Below are 17,474 nucleotides of genomic sequence, written 5' to 3'. Positions count from 1 at the left end.
TGCGCATAACTCCTGCAACAATTGGACGTATGCGGCCTGGCGCGTGGCGCGTTTGCGTGGCTGCTCTTCTCGTTTTGCTTAAACATGGCGGCGCCTCCGTCGTCGAGCATGCGCGTTGCACTGCACTTCGTGAGCGGCTGTTCTGGTTGCAAGTCGCGTCCAAAGACGGAGCAGAAATTTCCAGAAATTAATTACAAGATGAGAAAGAAACTACAAAATCCCGCGAGCATCGGTGTCAAACGACTGGGAAAACAAGTCAGAATCGTGACAGAGGGGTGTGTTCAGGGCTTTCTAGCGCGCCGCCGGCCCTCCTACCAGCTGTCAGGATGGCCGAGTGGTCTAAGGCGCCAGACTCAAGGACGCGGTTCCTTCCCAGTGCGGGCGGGTGTTCTGGTCTCCGACTGGAGGCGTGGGTTCGAATCCCACTTCTGACACACCTTTTACCAGGCCCGCTCTTCATTTTCCCCCCATCGTCGCCCTGTTCTCTATGTTGGTTTACTTTCTGTGGCAAGTGAAAAATATACACAGAAAAGGTAGAGGTTGGAAATCAGATCTGAAAACAAAAACCCCTCCATTACTATCACCGATAACGACTGTGTTACTGAATGTTTAGTGATATATTCACAAAACAAATCTAGATCTGCAGCACAGAAATTTATTAGATGTGTTAAAATGCAAATCGCAAACAGGTTGAATAAAATGAAACGCTTCAAAATGGGCTACTCGCCAATAATTGCAATTTTGGTGAAGAGTTGAAGCTTGGAGTAAGCGCGGGGAAACAATTGAATGTGGTATTTCAATAATGTTACAAAAAAAAAGCACACGGAATTGGGGTAAGGTACAAGAGTAGATTAAGAGTTAGTTAACATATCTAAAACAAACAAAAAATAGGAATAAACGGGCCCTTCAAGTGAACAATCTGACTAGCAACTTAAAGGTGTCGGTGCTTGGATTCTAATTAATCAAAGTCTGAATTATTACTATCTTATATGAAGCGAAGTATGTTGTTCTGTGGCAGCAGTACAGTTCAAAGACATAAAAGTACCCTAAAATACGAAATAAACAAATAGTGAAAGGAAAGGAATAATGAGGTAGTTTATATGGGTTCAGGACTTAAGAAATCTGATTGTAGAGGGGAAGAAGCTATTTTTGAATCACTGAGTGTGGGTTTTCAGGCCAATGTACCTGCTCCCCGATGGTACTAAGGAGAAGAGGGTGTGACCCAGATGGCAAGGGTCCTTAATGGTTTATACTGCCTTCTTGAGGACTGCCTCTTGATGGTAGGGTGCATTCTACCCATGGTGTTGACTGAATCTACAATTCCCTGCAGTTTCTTGTGATCCTGTGCACTGGCGACTCCATACTAGGCTGTGCGGTCCTGATGAAAGTTCGACTGTTTACCCTTTTCCATATATCTTGCCTGGCCTACTGTGTTCCTCCAGCATGTTTTGTGTGCTGTCGTGATGCAACCAGTCAGGATGCTCTCCACAGAACATCTGTAGAAATTTTGGTAACTTACCAAATCAAAGCAAACTCCTTATGAAGTAGAGCTGCTGGCATACCTTCTTCATGATTGCATCAATGTGTTGAGCCCAAAACAGATCCTAAGAGGTGTTAATGCCCTATTACTTAAAGCTTCTACCCTTGTTTGGCTGTGGTCACAAAAATGAAACGTGACATTTCTAAGTTTGCTGATAACACATGAGGATGTGAGTGGTGATGAGGTCACACAGAGGTGACAAGAGCAATATGGGCAACAACAAGGCAGATGGGAAAAACGTGAAGTTAGTGACTTTGATAGAAAATACAGAAATTCTGAGCATTATTTAAATAGAGAAATTACAAAGTATTGATGTTGACTGGTACCTTGTCATCATTGCACATAAGCCACTGAAAGCTAACAAGCAGGTGCACCAAACATTTGCGATGGCAATTGGTATGCTGGTCTTTATTGTAAGATGATTAGAGAATAAGAGTAAGAGTATTTTATTATGATTATATATATTACTCAGCTCATAATTATAGAGTACAGAAGCAGGCCCACCATGTGATTGCTGACCACCAATTACCCATTAATACTAATCCCATTCACCAGCACTTGGCCTCTAACCTTCCATGCTTTGGCAACTTAAATGGAAGCTTTTAAATTTTGTGAGGGGACCTACCTTCACCTCCTCCATAGGTAATATGATCCAGATACTAAAGAGTTTCTGGCTGAAAAATTTCCTCCTCATATTCCCTCTGTGTCTCTAACCCCTTTACCCTAAACCTAAGTTCTTCTGTATTGTGTATCATTTTGGTTTTTGATTTTAAGAGGATATGCTTGGTATAGAAGAAGAGCAGTAAGACTATTTACTGCAAAGGCAGGACAGACTGTCTTACAGGGAGAGATTATATATTTTTGTTTTATAATCTTTTTTTAAAAAAAGATTGTTCAGAGTTTACCCAATCAGAAGCCCTGAATGAACCATGAAATCCAGAAACTGCTGAGGGCTATATCAGATGCATTCAAGTCTGGAGATTAGGAATGCTACAAGAGGTGCAGGTATGATCTCCAGAAAGCCATCTCACGGGTGAAATGGAGATTCCAGACTAGACTGGAATCAACAAAGGATGCTTAACAGATTTGGAAGGGTTTGATTGCCATAAACTCCTACAAAGTTAAATCTTGTGACACAGGGGATAGCAGAACTTCAGTTCCAGATAAGCTCAATGCCTTCAATGCTTGCTTTGACCTCCAGAACAGAGTAGAACCATTGTGCACCCTCATGTCTACCGATGATCCTTTGATCTTGGTATCTGAAGATGACATGCAGGCTACCTTCTAAAGAGTGAATCCTAGGAAAGCATCTAGTCTGGACGAGTACTTAAGACCTGTGCTGGCCAACTGGCTGGTGTGTTCACAGATATCTTCAATCTCTCACTCTGGCCGTGTGTGGTATCCACCTGCTTCAAGCGGGCTTCGATCATACCAGTATCCAAGAAGAGCGTAGTAACCTGCCTCAATGACTCACCCAGTGGCACTAACGTCTATAGTGATGACATGTTTTGAGAGGCTGGTGTTGAAGCATATCAGCTCCTGAGTGGTGACTTTGATCCACTCCAATTTGCCTACTGAAGCAACAGATCTACAGCAGAAGCCATCTCCTTGACTCTTCACACAACCCTGGAACACCTGGACAGCAAAGATGCATATATCAAGATGCTCTTTATTGACTACAGCTCAGCATTTAATACCATTATTCCCTCAAAACTAATCAGTAAACTCCAAGACCTGAGCTTTAATATCCCCTCGTGCAATTGGATCCTGGATTTCCTCACTTACAGACCCCAGTCAGTTTGGATTGGCAAAAAAATCTCCTCCATTATCTCCATCAATACAGGAGCACCATAGGGATGTGTACTTAGCCCTGTCCTCTACCCACTTTAGATCTATGCCCACATGGCTAAGCACAGTTCCAACACCACAAGTTTGCTGATGACCCCACTATTCTGGGCCATATCAAGCACGGTGATGAATTTGCATACAGAAGGGAGATTGAAAATTTGGCTGAGTGGTGGAATAACAACCTCTCACTCAATGTCACTAAGACCAAGGAGCTGATTGTAGACTTCAGGAGAGGGAAACCAGGGATCCATGAGCCAGTACTCATCGGAGGATCAGAGGTGGAGAGGGTTAGTAACTTTTAGTTTCTGGATGTCACTATCTCAGAGGACCTGACCTGGAGACATTTAAAAAAAATATATATCTCAATAATTGCAGAGAAAGCACAACAGCCTCTATTTCCTCAGGAGTCTGCAGGGATTCAAAGTGGCAAGGAAGATTGAAGCATCAAGGTGAACGTGGGAGGGGTCAGTGATAGCTCAGTGCGAGACAATCAGTAGCCAGATTGGCAGGTTTGGCTCTGGATCACCATCGTCAGGGCCCTGGTCAGCAGGCACTGTTTATAGAAGGACTGTGTTCAGATGAAAATATGTTTCCATATTCTGAGATTTATGTGATTATTGGACTGTACTCTATATTGGTTTCCTTCAGTTTTTTGGCGTTTTCTTTCCTGTGGGCAATTGGATGATCTGTTAATTTTTTGTGTGCAAGGGGATTTGGTAACTGTCACTGTTCTTTTCTGTGAGGGGTTCTGGGATTGTTATGTGTGGAAGATCGTTGATTATTTTTGTGACTGCTTTTTGCTGTTGGGGGTGTGTGGATTTTGTTATTTTTCCCTCATGAAAAGGGGGGGGGGGAGGGAAGAGAAGAAGAGTACTATCTCTTCTTTCAGTTAGTCCTGACGAAGGGTCCCAGCCCAAAACATTGACTGTACTTCTTCCTATAGATGCTGCCTGGCCTGCTGCATTCCACCAGCATTTTGTGTGTGTTGCTTGAATTTCCAGCATCTGCAGATTTCCTTGTGTTTGCAGTCTCACTTTAAGGACTCTTACTTCATGCTGTCGTTATTTAAATTTGCATTTGCAGAGTTTGTGTTCATTGATCCTGTTTACAGTTATTGTTCAATAGATTTGCACTCTGATAATAAATTTTACTTTGTACTTTAGAAGAATAAAGATTGTAAAATAATTGTAGAGGTTTCAACAGTGTGGATCATGGGAGAATGTTTGCCTTAGCTGAGGAGTATTAAACTCTAAAAATAAGTGTTAGGCCAGTAAAGTGAGGAGAAAGTACCCTGGACTGAATGTTTGATGTCATTCAAAATAGAGATTGATTAATGTCCGAGTAATAGAGAAATTAAGGTCATTAGTGAAATGGCAGCAAATTATTTCTCATGTATAAGTCAAGCACAGGTCATTAAATGGGCTGAATGGCCTACCTTGTTCTTTTTTTTCTTTCTCCAAAGCTTTTTAAGTGATCTAAGAATTAGGACTTAAGATTACCTTTTAAAATGCCACTGATACTGTTGAGATGATCATCAGTTTAGTAACAATATTTAAAACATTTTTACCATAAGTTTGCAAGTACATTGTAATATTTCCTTAAATACAACTTGTATGTTTGAAGGTTTTGTACATGAAGTTATACAAACATCAATTATATTTACACTTAATAGTATTGTTCAATATTTGAGTGTAGGATGGCTGCAAGGAGTTCAAAAAATAAAACAAAAACTTCAAATGTATAACTATATTAGAAATACATGTGCTAATTTTATTACAAAGTGTATACATTTGGTAAGTAGAATAAGAATATACTCTACATACAAATTCAAAGTACATTGATTTTGCATATTAATTTTTCATTATCTCCAATGTGGATATACCATCTTTAAATATTCTTATTAGGGAGGTAATTTTATCATTTCTGTCAATATTACAGCTAAGCTTTATAAATTATAAAAATAAATTATCTCAACAGTTTGTCTCTATGGATAGATGTAAATAGTTTAAATACTCAATTAATTTTTAAAAGAAAGCTTTCCAAGTTAGCCAGCAAATGAAGCTATTTTGATTATTGAGAAATTATGTACAGTTCCTGTATGCTGAAGGCATTGAATCTCTTGAGCGATGTATCACTCTCATACTATGCTCAGTCAGTTCTGAATATAGTAATTCTATAAGGTATAGTAATTCTATAGTAATATAGTAATTCTATAAGGCAGGAAAGAAACCTAAATAACTATTTTTCCTTGGCTGGTGCATTACCAGCATTTTGTTTTTAATATTTCCAGAAATGTTCTAGATTTTAAGACAGATAAGAATATCAGGTGTCACAGTAGTGGCAACTATTTGAGCACAGACAAGTCTTTGTGAAACCTTCTCAGATGGTTTCAAGTGCAAGTGCTTCTAGTAAAGGTCATTAAATGGAAAGCTGGATCAAATTTCTTACCAAACTTTAGATACTGAAACCAACTGTAGCATTTGTTTTCCTCCTTCATTGTTATAACACAGTGTAGGATGGAACCTGCAACCTCTATTTGATTAATAATTACATGTGGCAAAATGGTTCACTGTTTGGTCTGTGGATCTGAAGTTTATAGGCTCAGGCTACATTTCAGCAACCTGAGCAATTATATCAAGGCTGAAATTTGGGATAGGCTTGAGGGTAGGAAGGGATGCTGTCTTTGGGAAAGAATTTCATAGCACTATGCAAAGAACGAGTTTGTTCTCTTATTAGCAGACTTGATCAAATTGCTTGACACTTTTTCTAACACAAGAGGTAATTCACTGGCTCCAAATTGTTTGGGACATAATAAAATCTAAAAAAACACACAAACATTTTTTTGTACTTTCCATTTACATGCATTTTCCCTTTACTCAGGACACCTTTAATGATTGATCGCCCTCTGGAAATCATTTTCAACAATGGATTGTAGAGGCCTCATCCAGTTAGAATTTATCACTTCATAATAGTTTTCTAATGAACATAACTAATCAGGGAAATTCAATATCCTAATTTAGAAATGGTTTGATTCATGTGGTGGGAAAGCAGTTTTAAAAAAAACTAAAACCTTGGTTCTGAATTCTTCTCCTCATGTTGCCATCTTGTCAATTTCTGACACCAAAGACAGAACTTTCCAGAATTGAGATTTAGTTAGTAGAAGGAAAAATAGAGGGTTTGATGCAGTTCTAAAAAATTAAGCTGAGGTGTTAGTCCTGACACTGACAAAACCTCTCTGGAGATGGTGATGAATAAATACCTGCCACTCAGTTCTGGACATGAGAGTGGAAGGAATAAGAAAAATTAAAAGATATAAAATACTGGTTAATATATCCAAACAAACAAGCTGTTCTTCAATTTAAAAAAATCATCTGAAATAAATTTGGAACTAACACGAAATATTTGTGCAGTTGTGTATCCTTCAGCACCATGAAAATGTAATTTTAGTAAAATTTTAAAATACTTCCAAAGACTAACAAATTGATTGGAGTTATACAAACCCTTCGCTGAAGAGTTAAGAGAAACGTAGTGTCTGGCTTGGCAGAATCAACATGGTCTACAGGAAAAATGGTGAGTTGAAACAGCCTTAAATTTCACAGTTTAAACCTGTCTTCACAAAAATATTGATTTCTTTTTAGGATTTTAAAAAGAAATCAAAAAGGCCTCAAAACTGAGGGAAGACCTTTTAGAATGGAGGCAAGGAGGAATATTTCTAGCCATGGAGTAGTGCATCTGTGGAATGCTCTGCCACAGACTGAGGTGGAGGCAAAGTCTGTGGGTATTTTTAAGACGGACGTTAATTGTTTCCTGTTCGGTCAGGGCATCAAAGAATATGGGAGAAGGCAGGTTTATGGGGTTGAGTGGGATCCGGGATCAGCCATGATGGAATGATGGAGCAGACTCGATGGGCTGAATGGTCTTATGGTTTAAGAACTCAACAAACAAAAAAATTCTGACGAGCTTTTTACCGTTTTATCCTGGCAATTTACTGTTGGAAAAGCAGGGTAAGGGTGTGTGTACGGTTTGGAGGGTGGAGAAGGGGAATAGCATGGTGTTCTACTTCAATGGCTACATGTTTTAAAGTGCCAAGGCAGCAGTGTTCCAGAACAAATTACCTGGCTGTTGGACAACTCATTCAATATTTGTACACTGGAGGGCGAACACCTATAGCTGGTTACTATGGAAATCATAGATTAGCTAGATTATATTAAATCACAGAACAGTATATCACTCTAATACTGAGAGAATGGGATAAGTATATTTTAATTTAGTAATTATTAAGAGTAATATTGTTTCAAATTTATGCAAGATATACATTGTCTTTTGGGTAGGAAGTGATATTTCATTTTAGCTCATACTTGGCTCTATTCAGTTTGAATGTTTTGGATGAAATAGAAAATAACTTATTTAGTAGTTCTTTTACATCAGTGACCTTCCTTCTGACATAATGTCAAAAGTGGATGTTCACTGACAACTGCAATATGTTCAATTCTAATCACAAGTCTTCAGTTAATGAAGCAGCCCACACCTGCATGCAGCAACCCATGGAAAACATTCAGGCAAGTAATTTCTGTGCCACATCGATGCCAACAACAACACTTATTGAAATGATGACATTACCATTGTTCAATGCCTCACTATCAATATACCATAGGCTAGAAACTTCACTGGAGCGGCCCACAGATACTTGGTGACAATATGGTAAAGCAGAAGATGGGCTCTCACAATAGATGGCTCACTTATCTTCTTGAAATCTTTACATCCTCTGCAAAGCACATCAGAAATGAAATGGAATGCTCTCTACTTGGATAACTGCAAGTCCAACACCCAAAATGCTTAGCATCACTGAGACAATTTTGCTCACCTGAATGGCAGCCCAGCCACTACCTCCATTTCCATCATCACTATCAGATCATATTGCAGCAAGCAGAGTTTACAGAATGCACTGCAGTTACTTATCTAGCTAATAGCATTTCTTACGCCCACAATCTCTGGCACTAAGGGGAACAAGGTCAAGAAGTGTATGAAAACACCACCATCTACAAAGTTTCCTTAAGTCTTTCATCATGCGGTCTTGGAAATATATCATCAGCTGTTTTGGGTCTAAATCCTGGGTCTCACCAGAGTTCACACCTGGTTTATGAAGTCAATTCACCATAAACATTCTCATTCTGACTTCTTCCCCCTTCCAATCCTGATGAAGAGTCTCAGCCTAAAACCTCAAATGTCTGCAAAATCTCTTCTGCTTATCAAATACTGGCCTCTTAAATTAATTAAAATGTCAGTTAAGATGTACTTCAGATATTCCCAAATGTCTTGTTAACCTAAAATAATGTGATTTGCTAAGTCCAGCAAACAGCAGATACTCAAACTGCTCACAGGTTGGTCTAGTATTCTTCAATGTCAAACAGGGAAGTTTGACAGTATTTATTATTTTTTTATTTTACTTTCTCTCTTCGTATCATTTATAGTGGCCTTTTCCTTCTACTTTTCTAGTGACTTGATTGCAAACAGGAACATATCCATAAGGGAGAATTATTGGAATATACCAACAGTATTCCTTTGAAAAACAGGAAAGAGTAGACAGGTACACAGTTAAATTGAAATAAATCTACATCATATATACAGCACACTAAAGCTTCTATAAGTTAAAGGATTCTTTAAAAACTGCTTTAGCCAATTTTTGTCTAATCTAAATCTTCCACCCAATGAAGTCTGGCACAAAATAACATTGTCTGTCTTCTTGAAATGGCTTCATAAACTAAATCATCAAAATACACAAAATAATATTCCATTATACAAGTAGTAATTAAACAATTATTTATATTTCATTTTCCTTCTTTTTTCTAATGAAGCAAACTAATCAAGATTAATTTGGGAAAATAAAATAAATTCAAGTCTCCCCCCCCCCTCCACCCTCCAGCATATTTGTGTTTAGCATAATGAGCAGTGAAAACAGTACTTTTCATGTGAAATGTTGATACTAATGTATTAGGACCATCTCTTGAAAGTGCTGCCAATACTAACTACAACAATTGCAATGGAGAACAGTTTAATCACATTGTGAAAAAAGTGGAGAAGAATTCCAGAAAGTTTTGAATTTGGTTAGGATCCTTTAAAAAATCCTTCATTGTATGTGTAATTAATCAACCTAATAGTGTAAGAGCCATGTAGAACACAAGATTTGATTAATAAGCGATAGCTTTTTGCTGGGATGCTGCAGCATCCCTCCAGTACACAAGGCCACTTGAAATACATCTAGGATCCTTGAACATAATAAGTCAATGTAAGCTGGAAGACATCCGTCTAGAAATTCACCCATTAATCCCATTAAATGCACTATTTGTGGTTTCCTCCTATTTGATTGAAGTCAGTGGAATACATTTCAGAGGAAGAGTAAAACACAGTGATGTTACACTTTGCACTATTGTCAGTTGATGAATTTTTAGGCAATAACACCTTAGAGTAACTTTCACTTTTGATATAAAAGGCATGGTGGATCAGCAATGCACCACTAAAGCTTGGTGAAAATTAGAGATGGTTAATAATATACAGCAAGCAGTAGTTAACTATCTATGTCAAAGGTAAACATTTTTTGCACATTTTAAGACACTAAATATAACTACTTGCTACTTGACTGATGAATATGTTACATGTAAAAATGATTAATTTCTCAGCTTCAATCCAGCAGAAATCTCTCTCTCACCAATTGATTCTTTATTGAATCTTTATTGATAAGAGTTGTGCTTGTAGATATCAGGAGTCAAATCAGTGAACTTTTCCTGAACCTTGATATTATTTCACATCACTAGTTATGCCAGAATTGTTAAAAATGATTTTAAGTGAGGTGGACAAAGCTAAATGACAGATTACTCTTGTACTTATTTCTTGGTCTTAAGACTGGAAATTATTTAAACTGATCAGCACATAAGCCAAGAGTTAGGCATTTCACAGTATTTCTGTTTCATTATATGAAGATGACTCATCAGGTGTTTTACAAACAAAAACACAGCACCTAAGAATTGAAAGAAATATCCCTTGTAAGGATTTATCAACACTTAAAGATTTTACACAGTAAACATTTTTATGGCTTGATAGCTTGTTTTGTTTGCAGGTATGTATGGTTTTCATTTTCAGATATAGCAGTTACATTTTTTGTTAAAATATAAACCATTTTGTTCTAGAAAGTTCAAATATTATTTAGTATCTACAAAGTATTTGCAATTAAATTGGAAGATTAAATATTTTATAATATTTAATAAACTTAGAATAGCAATTTCCTGAATTTAGTAAATGGGAAAAAATCTTACACTTTCCACTCTCTCATCCCTAACTACTTTGTAAGGAGCCTCTCTTTGATTTGACTCAAAAAATGTTGAAAAGTAGTAAGGTCCTGTAACTGGACTATTCCTGTAAACTACATTACAAATGAATGCTTCAATCATGGAAGAATCATGCAAAATGAAATAACTATAAATAATTGTGAATCTAAAGGACAGAAGTATAACATTATCATATGCCAAATGTTCACTGAATTGTCAAATGGTTTATTATAAAAACAATGTATCATAAATTGGAAATGAAAATCATACATATTAGCTCTAATCCCAGTAAATATTCTTTTATCATAGCCCAACTCCTTTTGTTATGGGTAACAATATTTTTCACTCAACATTTTGGTAAGATATAATCAAATATGTTGATACTGAACAGATAGAGGTACATGCAGATAATCAGTTAATACACTCAGTTCCTGCATAAGCAAGCTCAGATGATTTGTTGCAAAGAACATTCTTTTGTTGGTATAAAATGACCCTGTACAGAGCTTTGACAAACTCTGAGGCTAAAAGTTGATAAAACTTCACTGCTCATGAAAACACAAATATGTCTGATGTGACAAACAGCATTTTATAGCTAACATTCACTTGTCTTTTCATGCAGAATAAATTGGTCAAGTTCAGTTGGCATCTCATTGTCATCCATTCCTTCTACACTCTTTGTGTTCTCAGTTTCACTCTGCACTGATTCACTATCGCGGTGACCTTCCTCGCTGTGCCTGATGCCATAGCCAAAGTAGATTGCAAATCCTTTGAACAGAAAAGAATGAATAATTAAATAGAGGAAAAAGTGAAATTGTGGGTTATGGCTTTCAAGATGTTGGAATGTGATCTACATTCCAATGTCCTGAGAACAAAAGTTCAGTGAATCTAGAAGATGCCACATGTGGGAAACAGGTTTAGGGATGTACAGGTTTAAGCTCTATGGTCTAGCAAGCTGTAGTCTGACAGGTTGTGAATAGTACAGATTTACACTAATTTAGCCAAGATCTAAACTTAATTAAGATCTGTAGATCTACCATTGCAACTTTTGTCACCTCAGTCAACAGTTACACGGACTGTTCTCAAAACCCAGGAGTGCCAAAACAGAGCAGTCAACCTGCTTGGAATATAATCATTGGGTGGGAGGTGTGGCAGTTTCTGTGGTTTGACACCAATCAGGTCTGAAGTGGCTGGATCGGAGAGTTTCACCTGTATTTGTACAACTACTCTATTCTCTGAGCGGAAGTCAGACAAAATGGGGCTGGTGATAAAGGCAGAAGTGGCACGGAACCACGGGACAGTTTGTGTCACTTTAAGACTTGCGCAACAGTTGGGGATGTGACCAAAGTCCACAGTCAAACAGAGGATTGGTTGTTCCACTGTTTAAGAAAGGCTCTAAACATAAACCAGGAAATTAAAGGCCAGTGAGTCTGACATCAGTTGTGAGAAAGTTATTGGAAGCTATACTAAGGGACCAGATACAAGTGGTTTGATTAAGGATAGTCAACATGTCTTTGTGTGGCAGTTCATGTCTAACCAATCTTAAGAGTTTTACAAGGAAGTTATCAGGAAAGTGGATGTTGTCTACATGGACCAAGTCATTTGACGAGGTCCACATAGGAGGTTGGTTAAGAATGTTTAGTTGCTTGGCATTCTATACGAGGTAGTAAACTGGATTAGACATTAGGTTTGTGAGAGTAGTAGATGGTTGCCCCTCTGACTGGAGCTTGTGACTAGTGGTGTATCACAGGGATTGGTGTTGAGTCCATTGTTATTTGTCAGCTATCTCAATGATCTGGATGATAATGTGGTTAACTGGATCAGCAAATTTGTGGATGACACCTAGATTGGGAGTGTTATGGATAACGAGGAAGGCCATCATGGCTTGCAGAGGGATCAGCATCAGCTGGAAATATAGGCTGAAAATGGCAGAAGGAATTTAATGCAAACAAGTGCAAGCTGTTGTAATTTGTCAGGACCACCAGGGTAGGTCTTACAAAGTGAATGGCAGGGCACTGAGGGATGTGATAGAATAGACAGATCTGGGAATGCAGGTCCATAATTCGTTGAAAGTAGTGTTACAGGTAGATAGGGTCATAAAGAAGGCTTTAGACACATTGGCCTTAATAAATCGAAGTATTGAGTACGGGAGATGGGATGTTATGTTGAAATTGTACAAGACATTAGTGAGGCTTAATTTGGAGTATTGTGTCCAGTTTTGGTCACATAACTACAGGAAAGATGTAAATAAAATTGTAACGGGTACAGAGAAAACTTATAAGAATGTTGCAGTGTTATTAGGAAAGATTTATTCCTTTAAATGAGAGATTTGATGGAGGTATACAAAATTATGAGGGGTATAGGGATAATGCAAACAAGCTTTCCCCATTGAGGTTGGGTGGGACTACAACAGAAGGTCATGAGTTAAGGGTGAGTGAAAAGTTTAAGCAGATCAAGAGGGGAAACTCCTTCATTCAGAGGGTCATGAGAGTATGGAATAACCTGCTAGCACAAGTAGTGCATGTGAGCTTAATTTCAATGTTTAAGCTAAGTTTGGATAGGTACATGGATGGTAGGGATAAAAAGGGCTATAGTCCTGGTACAGGTCAATGGGAGCAGGCAGTTTAAATGGCTTTGTCATAGACTAATTCTGAGTTGTACATCGTCACTCAACACAGCCTCCTTGCAAGGATCACTTTAGCATAGTGAGTGGAGAGTGCAACATGGGGCCTAGAGGGGAATGAGAAAGATGAGCATTTGGTAGTCTGGTTGCAGCTCCTCTGCCCTTCATGATCTCTTCTGTTACAAATATTAGCTCACATTTTGCTCAAAGCTTGATTGGTAATTAAGGGAATAAGAGAATCTGATCTACAGGTATCAGTGAGAAGCATCAATGGGTGTGCTCTCCAGCTGAAGGCTGAGGTGCAGTCATTCACACGATCTTTTTTTTGATGTGTAATTACAATTGTTAAGTGGCCGTGCTTCCCTTATGGAGACTGTCTGAGCCGTAGCCTTTGTGTCTCTACAGGTGATCAGACAGATTTTCCCAACCTTTGAACAGTTCAATTTTGTCACCTTGTCTTGACTTTGATACACACCAAATGGCTTAAGCAATGGCAGAATAATACACACAAAATGCTGGAGGATTTCATGAGCTCAAGCAGCATTTATGGAGAGCAATAAAGAGTTGATGTTTCGGGCCAAGACCCTTCACCTTGTTCCTCTGCTCGCTGCAGAGCTGATTATGCAGAGGGTGTGGAAATAGAAGGGCATCACAGTAGGAAATCAGTGGTGTGACCTGATTGTGCGGGATGCAGGCGAGCAGAGGACCAGCTCAAGATCTCCCGACACCAGAGCTGGTTCTGTAGCGCAGCAGCAGGGATCATTGTGATTTGGCGCTGGTGCTTTGTAGGTCTGTATTTTCCCACCATCCATGAAATAGTTTCCCTGAATGTCTCCCACTGGCCCTGCGCAGGGACTATGAGTTTCACTTTTCGCCATTTTGGTTTGAAATCTGTTAAAGATGGCTTGGTTTTGGTGATGGAGGATTTGTGTTACCCACAATAGGCAATGCCAAGACAAATTTTGAATATTAATGCCTGCTGGTGTGTTGACAGGGGTTTGGGAGTCAGCGCTGTGAAATGAAACTGTATTAGTTACAGTCTTTGTGAAACAGGAAACGTTTGAAGGGAAAGGAAGCTGCTCCATCGGGACCATTACTACCATCAGGAAAGAGGTACAGGACTCCAGTATTTTAGGGACAGCTTCACCTGTGCCAACAAATTTCTGTATGGAACATGAACCTATTAATGCACCGCATTTGCATTATTTATTTTAATTTACAGTATTATATGTCTTGAATTGGAATTCTGCCACAAAACAACAGTGATATAAAACCCAAATCCGATTTCTGATTACCCCATTTTTGTGACTCTTCTAGTTTTCGCCCCTCTTTGCAACATCTTTCCTTACAACATTTTGTCTTATTTTTACAGCTGAAAGACTATGAGTGACACTATTAATGAGGTGGTTAATGAGGAAATTTGTGACACCCTGCAGTTCCCATTTCATTTCCAATATCCATTCCTATTTCAATCCACCACATTTGTGTTTTTTTTAAAATTACCCTGACTCAACATTGCATTGTTCTCTCAATCCTCCATCCACTTCCCCCAAAGACCCTTTCACCCAAAATCAATTTTCATCTTCATCCTGTCACTTCCATTCTTAATCTTAAAGTTTAATTTAATTTTAAACTTATTCCATAGGGACAAGCATTTTTCAAATACAAATGAGATAATAAATTGTTCTAAATATAAAGATTCTATTAAAATTGAATCATATACCCTCCAGAATCTTAAAATATCACAAATACCAATGTTTATAACCAAAAAAAAAGTTAACTACATTTTACTGCTCAAACTGTACATTTGAAATCACAATACATTCTTATTTCTATGTATTAAAAATTTAAAGAGATAAATAGAAAGATGCAGATATGAAAACAAATACCAAGGATACTTACCGAAAACCATCCAAATAGAAAATCGGATCCAAGTGCCCCCACTCAATTGCATCATTAAGTAGATATTGACAAAGATGCTGAGAACAGGCAAGTATGGCAAGAGTGGCACCTAAAACATAAAAAATATGATTAACATAAATAAATTATCAAGTATACAATGGTCTTGTAATCCTACACTTAGTTTTCCCATAAATGGCAATTCACAAAAAGATCTGTAGAGATTATGCAGTATCAGAGATATGGTTGTGCAGATTCTACAATTAGAAATCAGTCAACGTTGGAAAGAAAGGAACAGAGGCAGACAACCCCTCCCCCACTGTCAGTATTGATTCCTGTGACACCCCACAAGACACTCCCAGTCAGTGAGAAAAAGGTCATTTAATTTCCACTGCCTGTCAAGCAATGCATGCCTATGGAGTAACAATAGACAATAGATGCAGAAGTAGACCATTCGGCCCTTCGAGCCTGCATCGCCATTCTGAGATCATGGCTGATCATCTACTATCAATACCCGGTTCCTGCCTTGTCCCCATATCCCTTGATTCCCCTATCCATAAGATACCTATCTAGCTCCTTCTTGAAAGCATCCAGAGAACTGGCCTCCACTGCCTTCCGAGGCAGTGCATTCCAGACCCCCACAACTCTCTGGGAGAAGCAGTTTTTCATTAACTCTGTCCTAAATGACCTACCCCTTATTCTCAAACCATGCCCTCTGGTACTGGGCTCTCCCAGCATCTGGAACATGTTTCCTGCCTCTATTTTGTCCAATCCCTTAATAATCTTATAACTTGCAATCAGATCACTTCTCAATTTCCTTAATTCCAGTGTGTACAAGCCCAGTCTATTGTTATCACGCAGCCTGGTAAATTAAACCATTAATTGACTATTGAACATTTGCCATTTCAATAGATACTAAGCATTCACAACCTCTATGAATAAGGGTTAGCACAAATACTTGCATGACAAAGCACCTTTTCAATTTCCCAGTATCTGAGGCCATTACTGGCATATTACATACAATGAACAGAAATTATGCAATCTAAGAACCTTTTATTTTTAATTGGGGGAAAAAGTTCAGGAAATGTCAGCTACAGTACCTAAAATTAACAGAGTAACCCAACCTCATGCACATTAGCCTCTTATATAGGACCTTAAAGTCTAAATATAGCACATCAGCCAGATCTCCTTTTTCTATAGTACTAACGACCTCAAAGAAAAACACCAGTTTGATTCATTAGCATGAGCTATTTTTACAAAAATATATAATATAAACCTATACCAGATTTTGTCCAATCTGCTATCACATCTTTAATTGCAAATTCTGCACGTTTCCCACTGGTGACATTAGACTCACTGGTGTGGATTTTGCCATGCATCCCAAGTCATCAATGTAAACTGAGTACTAGAACTGATTGCTGGAGTACTTAACTGGTTACACCCTTCCACCATAAAAAGAGTTCATTTATTTGTTTTAAATGTGACAGCTATTTTGAATCCATGTTTATAAACTTCAATACCTTGGACTCTCAGTTTGTGCCCCAGCCTTTTATAAGACGCCATGTCAAAAGGCTTTTGGATACCCAAATACGCTACATATCAAATTTCCCTGTCATGTGCTCAAAGAATTCATGTGAATTTGACAAACCTGATTTCAAAGTTCTAAGTATATTTATTATCAAAGTACATATAATGTCACCATATACAATCCTGAGATTCATTTCCTTGCAGGCATACTCAAATCTGACAATCAAAATAAAATCCATGATAAGACTCTGCAACTCGTGTGCACAAGATAACAAACTGAAAACACAAGAAAAATAAGTAAATAAACAATAACTATCAAGAGCATGAGATAAAGAGCCCTTGAAAGTGAGTCCATAGGTTGTGGGAACAGTTCAGTGATGGGGCAAGTGAAGTTGAATGAAGTTATCCCCTCTGGTTCAGAAACCTGATAGGTGCGGGGTAATAATTGTTCCAAAATTTGGTGGTGAGAGTCCCAAGGCTCCTGTAACAATTTCCTGATGGCAGTAGAGGGAACAAAACATGACCTGGGTGGTGGGGCCTTGATGGATACTGCTTTCCTGTAACAGCACTCCTTGCAGATGTGCTCAATGGTGGGGAGGGCTTTACCTGTGATGGACTGGGCCATATTCACCACATTTTGTAGTATTTTCCATTCAAGGGCATTGCTGTTTCTATACCAGGCAGCGATGCAGTCAGACCATGCTTTCCACTACACAGC

General features: G+C 38.3%; 1 protein-coding gene and 1 non-coding gene across 6 annotated transcripts in view; one reads left to right on the top strand and one right to left on the bottom strand.

Moving 5' to 3' along the window:
• Nucleotides 1-320: 320 nt before the first annotated feature.
• On the top strand, nucleotides 321-434 carry trnal-caa (transfer RNA leucine (anticodon CAA)). The gene is made up of 2 exons: nucleotides 321-358; nucleotides 389-434. It is a non-coding gene; the product is annotated as a tRNA-Leu (tRNA).
• A 10,485-nt stretch (nucleotides 435-10,919) lies between these two features.
• Nucleotides 10,920-17,474, bottom strand: part of slc7a2 (solute carrier family 7 member 2) — a 116,317-nt gene continuing 109,762 nt past the window's right edge. For all 5 annotated transcript variants that reach the window (XM_059989283.1, XM_059989285.1, XM_059989282.1 and 2 more), the window contains 2 exons: nucleotides 15,233-15,341; nucleotides 10,920-11,475 (listed from right to left, as the gene is read on the bottom strand). In XM_059989283.1, the coding sequence (XP_059845266.1) occupies nucleotides 11,303-11,475; nucleotides 15,233-15,341 (282 nt within the window). In that variant the 3' untranslated portion in view covers nucleotides 10,920-11,302. The remainder of the gene's footprint in view (nucleotides 11,476-15,232; nucleotides 15,342-17,474) is intronic.

This window comes from Hypanus sabinus, chromosome 14 (genome assembly GCF_030144855.1).
Source record: "Hypanus sabinus isolate sHypSab1 chromosome 14, sHypSab1.hap1, whole genome shotgun sequence".
In the NCBI taxonomy this organism is placed as follows: domain Eukaryota; kingdom Metazoa; phylum Chordata; class Chondrichthyes; order Myliobatiformes; family Dasyatidae; genus Hypanus; species Hypanus sabinus.
This window is presented reverse-complemented; position numbering and strand designations above follow the sequence as displayed.